At 49.8% G+C, this 17050-nt stretch overlaps 8 protein-coding genes across 8 annotated transcripts; 4 read left to right on the plus strand and 4 right to left on the minus strand.

Annotated features, from left to right (window-relative positions):
• The first annotated feature begins 182 nt into the window (after nt 1–182).
• On the plus strand, nt 183–2795 carry BDW43DRAFT_265380 (DMT family transporter). Its single transcript, XM_032040783.1, has 3 exons — nt 183–1166; nt 1240–1982; nt 2104–2795. The coding sequence occupies exons 1-3, from the start codon at nt 844–846 to the stop codon at nt 2361–2363; spliced, it is 1326 nt and encodes a 441-aa protein (XP_031904231.1). The 5' UTR covers nt 183–843; the 3' UTR covers nt 2364–2795.
• Nucleotides 2796–3010: 215 nt separating this feature from the next.
• Nucleotides 3011–4548, minus strand: BDW43DRAFT_297716 (actin-related protein 2; the record flags this gene model as incomplete). The annotated part of the gene is made up of 7 exons (XM_032044437.1): nt 3011–3097; nt 3149–3226; nt 3280–3845; nt 3903–4128; nt 4205–4348; nt 4420–4466; nt 4530–4548. The coding sequence occupies 7 exons, from the start codon at nt 4546–4548 to the stop codon at nt 3011–3013; spliced, it is 1167 nt and encodes a 388-aa protein (XP_031904232.1).
• Nucleotides 4549–4829: 281 nt separating this feature from the next.
• BDW43DRAFT_206398 (NAD(P)-dependent oxidoreductase) lies at nt 4830–6700 on the plus strand. The gene is made up of 5 exons (XM_032039208.1): nt 4830–5258; nt 5310–5498; nt 5570–5901; nt 5959–6096; nt 6150–6700. Exons 1-5 carry the CDS (start codon nt 5241–5243, stop codon nt 6406–6408), a joined length of 936 nt encoding a protein of 311 aa, XP_031904233.1. The 5' UTR covers nt 4830–5240; the 3' UTR covers nt 6409–6700.
• On the minus strand, nt 6701–8765 carry BDW43DRAFT_206319 (bZIP transcription factor). Its single transcript, XM_032039207.1, has 2 exons — nt 8157–8765; nt 6701–8095 (listed from the first exon to the last, which is right to left on the minus strand). Exons 1-2 carry the CDS (start codon nt 8674–8676, stop codon nt 6993–6995), a joined length of 1623 nt encoding a protein of 540 aa, XP_031904234.1. The 5' UTR covers nt 8677–8765; the 3' UTR covers nt 6701–6992.
• A 690-nt stretch (nt 8766–9455) lies between these two features.
• BDW43DRAFT_307672 (GTP cyclohydrolase II) lies at nt 9456–10737 on the minus strand (the record flags this gene model as incomplete). The annotated part of the gene is made up of 2 exons (XM_032046299.1): nt 9456–9485; nt 9559–10737. 2 exons carry the CDS (start codon nt 10735–10737, stop codon nt 9456–9458), a joined length of 1209 nt encoding a protein of 402 aa, XP_031904235.1.
• A 660-nt stretch (nt 10738–11397) lies between these two features.
• Nucleotides 11398–13238, minus strand: BDW43DRAFT_265391 (SAGA-associated factor 29 family protein). Its single transcript, XM_032040784.1, has 3 exons — nt 12785–13238; nt 12025–12550; nt 11398–11966 (listed from the first exon to the last, which is right to left on the minus strand). The coding sequence occupies exons 1-3, from the start codon at nt 12969–12971 to the stop codon at nt 11684–11686; spliced, it is 996 nt and encodes a 331-aa protein (XP_031904236.1). The 5' UTR covers nt 12972–13238; the 3' UTR covers nt 11398–11683.
• Nucleotides 13239–13505: 267 nt separating this feature from the next.
• pmi1 (mannose-6-phosphate isomerase pmi1) lies at nt 13506–15431 on the plus strand. Its single transcript, XM_032039206.1, has 5 exons — nt 13506–13685; nt 13745–13765; nt 13823–13914; nt 13969–14206; nt 14275–15431. Exons 1-5 carry the CDS (start codon nt 13655–13657, stop codon nt 15267–15269), a joined length of 1377 nt encoding a protein of 458 aa, XP_031904237.1. The 5' UTR covers nt 13506–13654; the 3' UTR covers nt 15270–15431.
• On the plus strand, nt 15432–17030 carry BDW43DRAFT_322718 (putative 6-hexanolactone hydrolase). The gene is made up of 4 exons (XM_032049616.1): nt 15432–15793; nt 15853–15998; nt 16110–16699; nt 16783–17030. The coding sequence occupies exons 1-4, from the start codon at nt 15594–15596 to the stop codon at nt 16912–16914; spliced, it is 1068 nt and encodes a 355-aa protein (XP_031904238.1). The 5' UTR covers nt 15432–15593; the 3' UTR covers nt 16915–17030.
• Nucleotides 17031–17050: the final 20 nt, after the last annotated feature.

Raw genomic sequence — 17050 nt, forward strand, 5'->3', positions numbered from 1 at the left:
TGCATTCCTCTGGATTAGTCATTGAAGATAGATGAGAATGCCAAGACTTTTGGCTTGCCAAATATAGAAAGTGATTAGGCGTCGTGCCCCGTGGAAGTCACGTGTGGCTATCCCACCACGACTCCAAGCGGGACTAGCGCCAGCCCCGGTTTCCGGAATTCCTCAAATCATTCGCTGCAGACGGCAAGTTGAACGTCAACTTCACTCATTTATACTCTTTCTTCCCTTTCTCTCGCTTCTCTCTCTCCTTTCCCCGTCTGGATCCCCTTACATGGTGTCATTCCGTCTCCTGCACGCCTAGCTCAATTTCAAGCCCTTTTCTTTATCGCCCTCTCCCGGCATTTGGATTACCATATCGAAACGCAAACCGAACACTTGGCGCAAACGTGGCCGCAGCCGCTACAATCCCCAGCAGTTGTATTATTTATGAGCTGCAGGTCCCCGACCAAAACCTCATGGTCTACTCTTTCCCCTGAAATTGATAGAATCCTGATTTCCATCCTTATGCTATAATTGATTTTCTTTCCCTCATTCCTCTCGTTTCACCACTAGTTCTATGGAGAATACTGCATCTACCTCGGGATTCCTCTCATTACTGTATCCGTCGACATAAAAAAAAGCAGTGTCCGATTGAAACCCCCCACCTTCCCCTTTGCCTTATCGGTTGGATCCCTAAGCACAGGGATCCAGTGGTTGAGTGAAGGTTCTTACTCTTTCCCTTTTTATTTTCTGTGTGTTACGGAAGATTGAGACAAGGTGGCTTCAGATAGTTCGCATTTGCTGGGCCAGGAGGAGGTCAGGGACACCGAGCCGGTTCTCGACGCCCCCGATTCCGATGACGAAATGTCTACGAATCGACCCCCCATGCACCGATCCACGGACGGCCGGTCACAACAGCCGCTTTTGAAAGATGAGCGCGGGCGATTGTCAAATTCCAGCTTTGGGAATGGTGCTGCTGCGGAAGGCAGGCCTATGCTGCATCACCATACCCGACGGCCGACAATCAGGAGCAGCAGTCCCGAACACAACGCCGAGCAGGACACTCGGCGAAAATATATCATCGCGTCCGGTTTCTTGTTGCTGAGTTTGGCTAGTTTTGTGGTACAGACCGAGACCGCCGTATATATCTCGAGCGAACTAGGCTGGGACAAGCCCTACTGTATGCTGTAGGTTTAACTTTGGCGAAATCCACATACAATAAAATGTTCGATGGCTAATGCTACTATCACTGACGGCTAGTTATCTTACCCATGGTTCATGGACCCTTCTCTGGCCAGTCCAACTCCTTATTCTTCGGTTACAGAAGAGGAAAATGTCTTGGGACGCATTCTGGCGACGTCATATCTTCCTCCTTCGAACGACCGCGCAGATGGTTGAATCTCAGGATGTGCATGTATCCTCCCGCCGTTCCCCTATTCCGTACATGCTCAAAACGACCGCGTTCGTAACCCTAGCCCTCACCGTTGCCGGCGGCTCCTGGTACTTGGCTGTCAACATGACAACCGCGAGCGACTTAACCGCCATCTACAATTGTTCCGCCTTTTTCGCCTATGCTTTCTCCATCCCACTTCTTAAAGATAAGCTTCGGTTCGATAAGGTATTTGCTGTAATTGTGGCCATTGTGGGCGTTCTCGTGGTGGCATATGGAGATGGAGACGAGGGGAATCATGCAGATGGCACGCCGGGTAAAGGACAAGGCCAAGTAAGAAATAGACTCTTGGGCAACCTTATCATCGGCATCGGTAGTGTGCTCTATGGCCTGTACGAGGTGCTATATAAGAAGTTTGCGTGTCCCCCGGAAGGCACCAGTCCCGGACGCAGCATGATCTTTGCCAACACCTTCGGCAGTCTGATCGGATGCTTCACCCTGCTGGTTCTCTGGATTCCCCTACCGGTCCTTCACATCCTCGGTTGGGAAACCTTCCGTTGGCCCACCGGAGAAGCCGCCTGGATGCTCCTCATCTCCGTCTGTGCCAATGCTAGTAAGTGCCCATATATACACGGCCTCCCACCGTAAACACAGTCCGCCCAAGTAAACCAAAACAACAAAGCAAATAATAATCTTCCCCAACCTAAAACTAACCAATCTTCTCCACCACACAGCCTTCTCAGGATCCTTCCTAGTCCTCATCTCGCTCACCTCACCGGTCCTCTCCTCGGTGGCCTCCCTCCTCACCATCTTCCTCGTCGCCATCGTCGACTGGCTACGAACAGGCCAACCCCTCGCCTCCGCCTCCATCATCGGCGGCATCCTCATCATCACAGCCTTCTTCCTCCTAAGCTGGAGTACCTACCGTGAAATGAACGAGGAGCGGAAAAAGTCCCTCGAAAACGACCAAGTCGAATCCGACAGCGACGACTAGATTGTCCATTCCACTCATCTTATCAATCAAGATAGAACCCTATATCTGTGCTCCATCTTCATCTGGGTTTTTGAGAAGCCTGCTTGCCACTTATTTGTATAACCATCCTTTCCTCTCTCCTATAAATTTTTTATATCTCTATTCTCATTCTTTGGTTGGGCTATATTATAGACTTGATTTACTTCTTTATTTATTTTGTTGTTGGTGGTGTTTCTTAGAATGCCGAAGGCCATTCCATTCTTGGTCAATGTATATTCCTTACCACTTGTCTTGTACTTGTGTTTCCTTCTCTCGTTTCTTTTTAATGGGATAAAGTGCTGTGTTTGGGGTATAAGAGTAGGGGAGTTTTCGAAAGTTCTCGCCCGAGGGTGCAAAACATGCGATCTATATACTACTTCTATACGGTCGACTTTTGGGTTTCAAGGGAATCAATGAACAGGCTCGGTAGAGTCGATCAAGTTGGCTTGGGTTTCTCTATACTAGGTACAAGAACAGGAAATGTAGGCGCAGTGCACGATGTCCTTAGACCCCTATGTGACATAAAACATCAAGGGCAATCTCCCAGAGATAAGAGGATGCTGTACATGTCCAGGAAGGAAGGAGTTGAAATAGATGATGTATGAAAAGGGGGGAAAGAGATGGAATGTTTATCTTGGGCCAAGCTTTTCCAGGGCACGAGCGCCCTGTTCCTCCCATTCTTGTTTGCTGACCCACATATCCTCCTTATCGGCAATCTGGAAAAAAGTTAGATACCAGTATAATATGGGTATGGTTTGGGTACTGACCAGGTTGGCAAGGACGGCACCACCCAAGAAGACCATGTGTCTCCGTCGTGGCGGATCCTCAATCCGCACCTTGAATTTCTGGACGAGGGTTAGCACGTATTTTCTCTGTAAAAAAGCGCTGTTAAACATACGTTCAATCTCTCCGGATCTCCGTGTAGTACACGTGTGAGCCACAGCTGCTTCAGCTCCTTCTCCAGTCGCGATGGCAGACCCGGGTACATGCTGCTTCCTCCACTGAGCACAATAGCCTTGTACAAGCTAGTACGAACATCCACATCGGCACCCTGGATAGTGTTGAAGAGCAATTCGGCGATGCCGGGTTGATCCACATCCACAAGGTGAGGCTGGAAGAGACATTCGGGAGCTTCGAAGCGCTCACTTCCCACACGGATGACGCGACCGTCGGGGAGAGTGTAGGACTCTACAAGGACTGTTGTGTCCTCTGAGAGCTTCTTATCCAACTCCAGGTCATAAGAAACATAGCAAAGCTTCTCCTTAATCTGGCGCACCGTCTCGAAATCGGCGGTACGGTTCAAGGCGTAACCGCGGCGAAGGAGGAGGGCGATCAGGTTACGGGTGACATCACGGCCCGCAACATCCAATCGACGGATGTGGTGGTTAAGAACGGTAGATTCATAAACAGGAATGATGTGCGTAACACCATCACCGGAGTCCACGACCACACCGCTGCTCAGACCTAGTAGACGGCATAAGCTTTTGCACGGTCAGAGCTAAGGGAGGCCCTAGCACTTACCCTGGGCGTATAGCGCAAGCACAGCTTGAATAGCGACGTATACACCTCCGAAGTTGTAGCCTTCCAGCATGACCTCGGCCATCTTCTCGCGGTTCTTTAGGGGGTTCATGGGGGGTTCTGTAAGGAGGATTTTGCGACCGGTGGGATCGATGTTCATCTTCTCATAAAATGTGTAATTCCATAGGTGTTGCATGTCATCCCAGTTCTTCACGATTCCGTTCTCCATCTATCCATTGGGCCCCGTATCAGCAACTTGCGGACACCATCGGAGGACGCCAACGAGCCGTGGGGATGAGACGTACAGGATAACTGATCTGAAGCATTGATCTGGCAGCGGCAGCTTCATCTCCGCACATGATATCCTTGACAATAATGTCGCCAGCCTGTTCCTCAGTCCGCAGTATGGGCCGCCCCACTATTGAGGGGAACTGGTGCTCGGGGAAGTTCTGTTGAATAGCAATAAAGTAAATAAGTAGCTCTTCGAACATCGTACGGATGGCGTAAGTCGGGGACATACCTGCGCGGCATATCCGACCTTGAGGAAGCCGGTTCCTCCGTCGAGGACTGATGTACGGGTTAGTTGACGGACGGGAGCATCAGGCAGGAGAAGCGGAGGGCGAAGCTTACCAATGGGCATGTCCGCCATGGTGTTGAATGCGAATCACGATAATGAATGCTTAAACAATTCCAAAGAGACAAACAGATGCGATCATGGGTATGAAGTCCAGGGGTGGGGGGGAAACCTGGGGAAGAAATAGAGATATGAGGGGAAGGAGAAGGAACAACGTTAGTATTGGGAATGCGTGGCTGAAGTCAGTCGTCACCGGGAATGCCTGGGTGCCTTAACGCCTGACATTGGCAGGGTCATAGCTGGGGCACTATCTCACCACTCTTCTTCTACACCAACAACCAAACAGCGACAACAAGCTAACAAATCTCGCTGATTCTTCTCCAATATTACATGAAGAAGCAATCATTCTGGGCGTTGTATCAAGTTATATTGGGTGTAAAACATCCATCATCAATCCTGCTAACAATCTCGTAAACGAAACCCGACCTATGGTAACCCAGATCTAGAACCCTATCTATTAGCATGTGTTCCAAATGATGGGATTTCCATACTACTAATTATAAGAACCAGTCAGCAAACCATTAGGACGATAAATGGCCTGTCGCAGTTGTCCGCCCAGTATCGGGACCGCCCGGTTATCGATTATCGTTGGAAACAACAACAGTACTACTACTAGTCCATATCCTCCCGTATCCTTTCTACAACCTCACTTCCGTCATAGGCAACCACCACAAACTTACCACTAAAGCCAATTGCTCCAGGCAACCATGACACGCATCGGCTGGGTACGTCCAACCCCCCAAAACAACAAACCACCATACTAACATCCAAACTAGTATGGCCTAGGCTCCATGGGCCTAGCCATGGCCACCAACCTCCAAAAACACCTAGCGACAAAAAGTGCCCTGAATCTAATCTACTCCAACCGGACAATGGCACGCGGCGATGCCCTCAAGGCCCTAGGAGCCACCCCAGAGAACAGTTTCCCCAAACTAGTCAGCCAATGCGGAATCATCTTCACCATGGTGCATAACAACTCCCCCTCTCCCATCTACCTAATGCATGCTAGAACCCCGAAACTAACGCCAAAAACAAGGTCTCCAACGACGCCGTCCTCCAACAACTAATCACATCCGCCATTGAATCCGGACATTCGCTCCGTGATAAGATCTTTGTCGATTGCTCGACCGTCCACCCCGAAACGGTAAGCCGGACCGTTGCCAAATTGAAAGAACAGCAAGCCTGTTTCTTGGCGGCGCCTGTTTTCGGCGGGAATCCGATCGCGGTGGATGGGAAGCTTGTCTTTGCCATTGCTGGGCCGAAGAAAGCTTCCGAGGTGGTGAAGCCGCTTATTCAAGATGTTATGGGCCGGAAGGTTATTGGTTGTGGGGAGGATGCGACTAAGTCTTCGCTTTTGAAGATTGCGGGGTATGATCTGTTGTCTTATCTATTTGGATTCAGAGAGCGTTGCTGATGAGGAGGTAGTAATATCGTCACTGTTAATATGATGGAAGCTGTTGGGGAAGCCCAGGTTTTCGCCGAACGCACTGGGTTAGGAACTGGCCCGATGGAAGAGCTCATCGGTGAGGCTTTTGGTGCTGTGGCTGGGGGTTATTCTAAGAGGTGATATGATTCGATATATGAAGCAAAGTTTGTGTATTGCTAATGGTTTATAGATTGACGACGGGTGCCTATGCACCGCCGCTGGATTGTCGGCCTGGGTTTGGGGTCTCTCTGGCTATTAAGGATGCGAATCATGCATTTGCCATGGCGAAGGAACATGGTGTTGAACTTCCAGGCCTGAAGGTTGCACATGAGAACATGATGGCCGCAAGAGAATATGCTGGTGAGTGTCTGGATAGTAGCTCAATGTATGGCGTTCTGCGTCAGAAGGCGGGCATGGCTTTCTGGAATGAGAAGAGTAGGAAGAAGTGAAAAAGTGTATATAAGTGTATTGAGTGTATTGTTCACGAGAATTTATTAATATCTGCAACACCTCTATTGTTAAGTTCCAGTCGGATATACCCAATATTCGTAACTTTGACTCATCAGGTAGATCCTGACCCCGAGCTTTGGAAAATACGAAGCAGCCAAAGTCGAGGCGTCTAGAAGTTCTATTGCTACGATGCTATATTGCAAAGGTCAGTATGCTTGTTATCTTTCCATACACTGTTTCGCCAGTATGGTTCGGGCAAACCTCGGCCAATTTCCCCGGCTATTATCCGGTAAGTATCCGAGTAACATGGCAACATAATAAGAAGGGAAAGAGTTCAGGATGAGAACCGCGCGCATACACACACACACACACACACACAAAAGAAAGAAAGAGAGGGAGAGAGAAAGATTAATTCAAGGAGAAGATAAGGGGATCGCTAGCGAATGAATGGAGTACGTCCTCAAATTGCCACCCGCCCGAGCTTTTTGACCAAAATTGGTCGAACGTATATATCACAAAATTCCACTCGACTGTCTACAAGATAACCGCCCAGTGAAGATCGACCTATACAGTCAAGATACTGTTATGGTTTCTTAATTTTAGCCGTCTCAGCTAGCGAAGGATACGCTTCCGCAAACGCCGGGCCGAGACTCCAATTGCTGAGGTTGCGTAAATGTCTCTCAAAGACAGGATTGATAATCAGATCCTCGCCATCCCCAGTGGACAAAAGACAATCGGTTTCCTCATAGGGCCAATTAACTGATAGCGTGCGAGTAAAGGGAATAAACCAGTTATCAAAAGGATAGTCCTGGTGTGCCATGACTACGCGGTCGCGCATCCGCGGCCACGGCAAGTAGTCAATCCACGCGGGATGTGGTGTTAATAGTTGCGATGGACGCGGGGTCAGCCACTCCGGTAGCCTATCATAATTCTCAGGCGTTGGGTAAATCTGCCACCGCATGAGGAGGAACATGGCATACAAGACGGCCACTTGCTCCGGAAGGGAAGAGATGTCCGGGAATGTGCGCAGAATGTCAGTGAATACCTTAGACAACGGATGTGAAAAGGCGCCCCTTTCTGGATTGAGCAGCGATGAGACACTGGGATAAGGAGGCCCCACCAGCTTTTGCCGGGGGACCCCCGAAGCGGCTTCACGTTGTCGGTGGTGGAGAAAGTCCAATAGAATAGCATCCAGCGTGCACGTCGGTGCAATGTTTCGGACTGGCGTCATATAGGCGGGCAGAGACTGCTCCGCCATGGACCCGTGGATCGGCGATGGATAGACTGGAGAAACATTCATTGGGGGAACTCGGAAGTTGCCCGATGAGCGACGGAAGCCCTCCACTTTTGGAACCTGTTGAGATGCATCAAGGAGAAAGTTGAAGCCCATTCTTTCATCGTTCCCAAAGTCCAAACCATGTGTCAGGTTATGACGCTGATAGTCGAATGCAATGCGAAACGAAGCAGAGGCTCCGTTGGGCGCGTTGTCCCGCTGCGTCGTGCGTAACAAAGGCGTCGAGGGTAGGGAAGACGGGGTTTCGATCCTTGCGGAAGCCTCGGAATATGAGTGTTCGACATTGATTGGCCTGTTGTCACTAAAGTAACTGCTTTTGGCAAAGGGTGGTGTTGTAGACAAAGGGGGGACCGAATGCATGGCCGAAGGAGCGGCTGTAGATGCGGAGGGGTCTAGAAGCTCCCATTTTAGTTTTAATGATCCCGGTTTTACTGCAAAAGAGGTCCGACATACTAGTGCTAGACGCATTGTTCTTTCCAACTAGAGGCTGGATGACATCCATGATCGCTTTTAACCCCTGTCGGATTTCACGATTTTCGGCTTGCATGGCTTCATTCTGTTTCAGGGCCGCCTGAAGATCCAAAAATGGCTTCTGGGAAGAGAGCTCGCGAACGCGTTGTTCAAGCGTATCAATATGCGCTTTAGTCCTCTCGCGAATTGCCCGCTGGGCCTGTCGGTCGTTGGCTCGTTTCTTCGCCAGCTGCTCGGGTGTAAGATTGGCTACGCCTCTTGCGGAAGTACTATTCAACTTGCGTTTCCGCCCCGCAGGCCCGCCATTGTCTGGCGCCGGTGTTTCTGCGTCTGCATCGGCGGATGTCAAGGCGGACGGCGTAGGAGAATCCTCCAACTTCACATAATCCGTATCCAAGGTCACTGCATCGGTTGGTACTGGAGACTCATGCGTTCCCGAAGAGGCGGACTCCAGGGCCGGGGAAGGGGCCACATCATTCAGAGGAGGCAGGCGATTGGCCATGGCCTCCTTCTCACGTGGTTATCGAAATGGAACGGCCATTCAAGACGGCCGAGATTAAGAAGTGGGGAAGGAAACCAGGAAAAATCCTGGTCAGCAGAAGGCCAGAAAGATCAGCATTAATGTGAAGAATAGAAATCCTAGATGGGGGGAAGGAGGTTATGGTGAGGGAGAAAAAACGATGCCTTCTCAGCAGACGATGTTTCGGCATGACTTTCGAGTCTGGAACAAGTGGAGTCCCGCTGAACTTTATCTTCGAAACCCTGTCAAATTTAGACAATTCCTGCTCTCTCTTCTTGTACTTGATTTGTTCTCGTCCCCGGAGATGTGTCCCGGTAGTGGCGTTTCTCCCCCTCTTCCCCCGATCAACCCTGTTATTCTTAAATACTAAATGAATACGGAGTATGGGAATCATTCACATGATATACCCTCCTTCGTTATATTTCCCTCTCTTTCTTTACAATACCAAACGCATTTAATTATATATGGCAGTTTTGTTACCCAACTTGAAGTTTTGAACCTTCACTCCCAAACAAACCCCGGAAGACTGACTAAATGCTCAATCTAGCAATATATCATGATACTCAAGACGTTTCCCAAAAATAATGCTGGATAAATGATCACATAAAAGAAAAGAGATATATGGCACCCGTAAAACAAAGGTAATGATCATGAAATACCTTTTATACAGTGAAGTATCAATGTACTAACAGCACCTTCAAAAAGATCCGTAAAGATCGTGGAAGCATAGGAGTAGGGAGAAAAGTAAACATCAAAAAGTTTTATTGAAGCATATGGCCCATCTTCGAAATCTGTTTCGTGATTCCCTATGTTAGCAACCACCCTAATGAGGCCAATGGGAGAGAAATAAACAAGAAAACCAACCTTTGTCCGTAAGTATCCCTCGACTTCAGAACTCTTGATTCCCATCTTTCCACCGGTCCTCCAGGCCAAGGGAACCATCGGTACTCTTTCCTTCACTACGACCTCCCGGTTCGGTCCCTCGACCGCCCGTATTTTGTCGGGGTTGTTTGTAAGAAGCCTGATTCCATGTGGATTGGAATCAACCCCTAGGCCGAGATCAGCCAACATCGCTGTGGCAAGACCGTAACTTCTGGCATCAGCAGGGTGTCGAAGGAGTAGATTGGCCTCGACAGTGTCCGATCCGAGGTCCTGGAGGTTATACGCCTTGAGCTTTTCTCCTAGGCCGATCCCGCGGCCTTCCTGGCGGAGGTAAATGATCACACCTCCCGCTGCGTTCGAAGGCACAGATAGGTCTTGCTGAGACGCAACCTCATTTAAAGTCCCCATTGGCAGAGACATCAATCGGGCCGCCTCGTCAAGCTGTTCACCACAATCACAGCGCGCGGACCACGCAGTCTCTCCGGTGTAACATTCCGAATGTATTCTAACTAGCGGCGCTTGGATTGTGCTGCTCGAAGCAGGGGCATCTGGGATGCTCCGCCTTTGTCCTTCAGATGCACTCTCGGCATTTGTGGGATTATCATACCAACTGCTCACTCGGCCGGGATGGAGAGTACCAGTATACGCCCCACGGATCATCCGGTCCATTTCCGTCTCCCCCGGCCGAACTGCGTCCAAACTCCGCGATCGGATACTGTTTCCGAACACAATTGCTAGATGTTCTTTATTGTCTAGGTCATTGTGATAGAGGTGAAGGAACATCTCCGCTCCATTGGTGGTGGGGATCCGTGCGCGAACGATACACTCAACATTCGGAAGGCAGGAGAGGAGCTTAGGTGGTTTATTCGTTATTTGAATTTGCTGAAGTAATTTGGCCTGATTGATCGTGCCCCCAGGCGTTGCTGGGGGAGTAAAGGAAGGGGAGAGGAGACAGGCGGGCACCGTGGGGGTTACATCACCCCGGGTGTGCTCTGTGGTGTCAGTCTGATTTGCACCATCACCACGGAGTTCGCCTATTCTGCTGTTCAATGAAGATGAAGCCGTAGAGCTCGGTTCTAGAGATATATCATCAACCGGTGAGTGAGAGGAAGGGACCTGCGCCGTGAAAGCCGGCGAGGCATGAGATGGTAAGTTCGACATGCCGAGGGAAGTGATGCGATTATGGTGGAGGAATGAGGAGCTGTACAGTAATTATGGGCCCCTATACTTATAAAAGAATGGGCTCAGCGAATACAGTGGTGCAGCAAATAATTGATGTAGGTTTCATATAGGCGCATGCTCACAACAAGTTGAATTAATTGAATGATCGTTAACATATGCATATATCTCGGATCCGCGGGAATGCGCATTGGGGCGGGGGACCATTGCTGCTGAGTCAGTTTCTCGCAATTAGTCAGGCCTTACAGGTGTCATTAGTCATGCATCGCTCTAGATGCTCACATCCAATAAAACCACCCCCATTCTTTTCTCAAGCACTTCCTTTTTTCTTTTTTACCTAGATGGGTCCCTTCTCTACTAGTAGTTGTTTCATAAAAAAAGGATACAACCTAATGATATGGGAACATCAATCCCATATTTCTCATTTATATCCCATTGCGATCCCAGTTTTATCGCCGCATCCTCATCGCGGACCGAACTTTAAACCTATAGAATGCTCCATGTAGTTCTATGTTACTGTATCCAAGATTATCTAACAAATTACCATCACATGAAAGAATAGAAACAGAATCCTACCTTAAAACCAGCATCATAAGGAAATTAATGCGCAAAGTAGAAAGTAAAATAAAATAATATTAGTCAATTTGATCAATATCATTTATTCCCATAGGTGCTAGCTAGGTAGTAGGCAATTCTATCCAATACTGCGAATTAACTTTGACCAACAGTCAATAGCGAGGACATTTCTATGCCGTGCCCGGCTCCTTCTTTGGGATTATATCAATTTAGTTCAAAGGGTATCATCATAATCTCCGAATACTCACGGTTCCAATAGATGGTGGTCGTGCTCGTGCTGTTGTTGTTTTCTTTTTTCTTCTTTTTTAACTTCACTTTTTCCCTCGGAATCTTTGGTGCGTCCCTGCTGCCTTTACTTCCCGGGAATGTCGAGGACAAACCTACGGTCCACTTCCATCTCCTTGTCATCTTCTTCACCTTCAAATTTGAGGCGATAGGCGTCCTTTCTGGAGCCCATCACTTCGGCTCGGTAGAAGGTCGTAGTATCCGGGTATCTTGCCAAAACTTGTTTTCCTACCGGAAAACTTGGTAATGCGGTTCCAATCTGCGGTATTGGGATTAAAGATACAGCGGTGGTTCTGTAAACCGCGCCCTGTTCGCCATTTTCATTCGGCTCAGGATCCTGCACATCATACCTTGAAAGGAGTATCGGTCAGTTCCGAGCTAAGGACGCACGGGGACGTCATGCCATACCGCTTCTTGTGCCCATCGCCAGAAATCCCTTTGATGATGCACTGGATCCCCTCGCCTTCAACCCCTTGCTTGTTCTTGTTATGCTTGAAGACAACTTCTGCGCCAATCACTAAGTGTCCGCTGCGCTCCGCGAGTGTACCCTTAGTGCCTTCCGCCCCTTCCTCCACTTTGATGTGGACATCTCGACCTTCGCGACTCTCACGAGCCTGGTTACTTGACACGCTGGAGCCACGCTGGATGCCTCCCTTGATACGGCTGGCTTTGTCGGACAGGGAGGCACCCGAAGGCCCCGGCGAGTCCGTAGCTGACCCATCCATATCATTTCTCTTCTTACGAGACTTCCCAAGAGACGCCGCACGGTTAAGGGGCGCCTCTGCTTCAGATGCCTGACGAAGTGCTGTCAGGAGTCCCAAGTTCTTGATCACATCACTCGGCTCATCTTGAAGAATGGCTCTCTCGTCTTCACAGAGCTTGAGCATCTGCCGGTAAAGACTGTCCAGCTGATTATGCTCGTGTAGACTTGGTCCTGTGTGCAACAGTTAACATACATCATTGAATATAATTTTAGAAAAAGAAGAAGAAGAAGAAAAAGAAGATAAAAGGAAAGAAAATGGGGGTGAGGGTAGTTAATGTTGGTTTGATGCTTAATTAGCAGGGTATAATCTAAACGTCACGGAACAATTCATAATAGCAGGTAACCCACATATACTCATTTCCCAATGTAGAGCCAACAAGAAACAGGAAGAGGATCAATACTTACTCCCACCCTCTTTGCCAATCTTCTCATTTAAAGTGGATATCTGCTCGGCTAATGACTTTTGCTTATCGTTCTTCTCCTTTGCCTTCCTTAGGTCCTGGAGGATCTTGTTCCACATGTCAGTCTCCTCATTGGCCGCAAGACCATTGTCTCTAGGCACGGGAGGGCCCCTTGGACGATTCCGTGACATCTTGACTCGAGGTGTCCTTGGAAGTGCAGCGGCAACTGGGTGTTGTTGCTGGCCTTTACTGTTTCCGGATGAGGTTGGAAGCTCCCCGGTCCTCGCTTTCTCAATGGCTAAGGCCTCCCAGGCAAAAGCGGAGACAAGCTCTTTGCGATGCGCACTTCGCGTGCCACGAGCCGCGCCCTGCCGGAGGCTGTGCGGGTGACTGAAGGAGCTCAGGGGCGAGCTTGGAGTATCTTCAGTAACGGGCTCGTCTGGCTGCTCCGACTGGCGTGGAGACGATAATGATATTGATAATGATGATAATGATGGTTCCCCGACATGGCGCCTATTGCTGGCATCGCGGTTAAGCGGTAAGCGCTTTGCGGGCCAATAATTGGTGGCTTCCATTTCGGTCACGGGAACGGTTCCGGCCAGCCTAATCAGGTATAATTCGATTTGCTCTGATTAATGGAGGGGCAGCGAGGGAATGTGGGCTGTCTTCTCTTCTCGGGGAGAAGTTAAAGAGACAGATCATTTCCACAACCCTGTGAAGTGTTGGGGTGTTTTTCGACAGAGATTTCTGAACTCATTGAGTGAATTATCAAGCCCTTTTAAGGCGCTCTTGCCGAATCTCTTCTGTTTACTTGACAATTCATTCACTCAATCCATCCTTCTTCAGCTCCCGCGTTACGTCACGCTCTAACAAAATGCAGGTGCCACTACTCCGGCTTCAGTGTGGTATGATAGTCTCATAACACTTTTCCCAGTCTAAGCTAATAGCAGTGTACAAATTACAGGTGTCAATAGCTATGATTGGGGTGCATATATACAACCCTACATCCTGTTGGTTCTATAGTTGCTGAGTATTGTCTTAGGCAAGATTGGCCATGAATCGGCAGCTGCCCGGTATGCAGCTACCACAGCTGCGCCAGACTTCTCCATAGAATCCGAGAAGCCCTACGCAGAGGTCAGTTCATGACTCGTTACTCACAGCAAGCGATCTCTAACTTTCAAAAATTAGCTATGGATGGGCACACATCCTTCCCTCCCTTCGAAAGACGTCGAGACCCAACGAACACTCCTCGATATGGTCCAGGACAACCGAGCCTTGTTATCCAAGGAAGTAAGCGAGCGATATGGCGGGAAGCTCCCCTTCCTTTTCAAGGTACTTTCAGTCAACAAAGCGCTCAGTATCCAAGCCCACCCGAACAAGAAGCTCGCGGAGAAGCTCCACGCTAGAGACCCTCGCAACTACCCAGGTGAATACCAAAGCCTACACACCGCAACATCCGCCGATATTCCGGCTTTACTAATGAGATCTTTACAGATGACAACCACAAACCCGAGATGACCATTGCGATCACGCCGTTTGAAGGACTCTGCGGTTTCCGCCCCTTAGAAGAGATTTCACATTTCCTCAACGCCGTGGCTCCTCTTCGTCAGCTGATCGGCACCGATGCAGTCAACCAGTTCCTGAGCGCAGTCAAGGGCTCTGAGAAATCGGAGGACCCCACAGCCACGCAGAAGAATAAGGACGCTTTGCAGACCGTGTTCACGGCACTGATGAATTCGTCGTCCGAGAGCATTGAGGCCGCTACGAAGGAGCTCGTCTCTGCGGCCCAGAACTCTCCCGACACGTTCGCTACATCTGCCAGCACTCCGGAGACAAACCCGAGCAATCCAGCGGAACTGGCTACTGTCATCACTCGTCTCAACGGACAGTTCCCTAATGACATCGGCCTGTTTGTGTTCTTCTTCCTTAACTTTGTCAAGCTTGCACCGGGAGAGGCCATGTTCCTGAAAGCCGACGACATTCACGCCTACGTTTCTGGAGATATTATCGAGTGCATGGCGTCTTCTGACAATGTTGTCCGCGCGGGTTTTACTCCCAAGTTCAAGGATGTGGATACCCTGACCGACATGTTGACGTACTCCTATGCTCCTATTGAGGAACAGAAGCTAGAGCCCAAGGAGTATCCGTATGTGATTCTGAATGCCCCCGCCTACTCCAGCGGATCGGCGTCCCTTCTTTACGACCCTCCGATTGAGGAGTTCAGCGTGGTGAAGACTGAACTCAAGAGAAGGAGCGCCAAGGCTACATTCGATGGGCTGGGAGGACCTAGCATCTTGATTTGCACCGGAGGCACCGGAAAGATCACCGTTGGCCACAAGACCGAGGAAGTCAAGGAAGGCTATGTTTTCTTTGTCGGTGCTGATGCGGAGTGCATTATCGAGAACACTGGCGACGAGGAGAGTGTGTTTACGACCTTCAAGGCATTCTGTGACTTGACCGGTAAGGAAGATATGGTGAACGGAAACTAAATCAACCGCGACGAATGTATGTAAAAATGACTACAATATGACCTCTAATATTCTCCCCGGCCCTCAACTCAAACAAAGGTGGACTGGTATGCACTCGGCCCGCAACAACCGAGGTTAGAATGAAAAAAAGCAATTAACATTAAACTCTGCAGTGGATTTCCTACTGCAGCTGCGGGGAACTTCCTCTACTAGTAAAGGCTTCGTCTGTCTAGGCTTCTTCAGCCCTTCAGCTCCCGGCATTCCCTTCTCTACGACATACATTTTAATGCCACCTACAATCCACTTTTCATACCAACCTTTTACCCAAACCACCCACTCCCCACCATGACCACTAGACCCCAGTCGCTCTCCCTCTGGGAGAAAGTGGATCTTATTCCCGGCCAGCTAGCCGTCCTGGGCTCTGTGCTCTATACCGCTGTCACAGGCATCTTCCGCGGAGAAAGTGGCGCAAAAGAATACGCTCTTCACATTGGTAACGCAGCGATCAGGAAAATGCTCGATAGATTTAGCGTAGCACAGCTTCAGTACACACCCTCTCTCTGCATTGCTATACTCAATGTGTCTTAACGCATCTACAACGAAGGTACCTAAGCGGACCCACAAACTCCATCTACGAGACATCCCTAAACAAGAAGGGCCACCAACCAGAAACAGTCCCTCTCAAACATGGTGCCCAAGGCCACTGGATAGGAAATAAGAATGCCAAGAACGTCATCATCTACTACCACGGTATAACTGTCCTTCCCTTTCCCTCCCATCACCCCGAATATGCCCCATAACTGTACAAGGCATGAAACTCAGAAGATACTATACACTAACACACCAACGAACCTCCAAAAGGCGGCGGATTCGCCCTCGCCTGCGCCCCCGGCCACATCACCTTCTACAACACCCTAATCAACACTCTAAATGCAGAAGGCCACGATATAGCCCTCTTCCTACTAACGTACACTCTCACCCCGCACGCCGTCTACCCAACCCAACTGCGCCAGGCCGTCGAAGCCCTCCGCTACATCCTCACCGACACCCACCGCGATCCGAGCACCGTCATCGTTGGCGGCGACTCCGCAGGCGGGAATCTGGCCCTAGCCGTCCTCCTGCATCTGTCGCATCCGCACCCGGAAATCACCCCGCTGGGCGATATTGCGCCGCTAGCGGGGGTTTTTGCGTTTGCGCCGTGGGTGAGTTTCGCTCATGAGGGTGTCTCTATGCGGGAGAATCGGGGTAAGGATGTCATTGGGGCGGAGGTGCTAGATTCCTGGTCTACTGTTTATTTAGGGGAGCAGGGGACTGAGGGGGATGCGTGGAGCGAGCCTAATCGGGCGCCAGGGGAGTGGTGGAGGGGGGCAAAGGTGAAGGAGGTGTTGTTTTTGGCGGGGAGGGACGAGGTGCTATTTGATAGGATTGATGCGTTTGTGGAGAAGTTTCGGGTATGTTATACATTTGCAATGCTTGTTCCTTACCTAAGGAAGATACGATGTCCATGCTAACGGATGGACTCGGCTCGGTCTAGGCGGTGGTACCGAACACGACGTATGTTGTGGCACATGGGGAAACTCATGTTGCACCGGTGTACGGGGCCAGTTTTCTACGTGAGACGCAGCAGGGAAGTGGGTTGAGAGAGTGGTTGCGGTCTCGTCTTTAGTGCGTTGGCTGTGAGCAGCTATCAGATGATCCTTGTATCTTTTGTATGTACACTTGGGTATCTAGCGTGGGTGTGCAGGCCAGAAGTGAAAGGGAGAGACACGAATCAACTACATCATGTATGTTTTGAATATTAA

This window comes from Aspergillus alliaceus, assembly GCF_009176365.1.
Source record: "Aspergillus alliaceus strain CBS 536.65 unplaced genomic scaffold BDW43scaffold_6, whole genome shotgun sequence".
Lineage (NCBI taxonomy): Eukaryota > Fungi > Ascomycota > Eurotiomycetes > Eurotiales > Aspergillaceae > Aspergillus > Aspergillus alliaceus.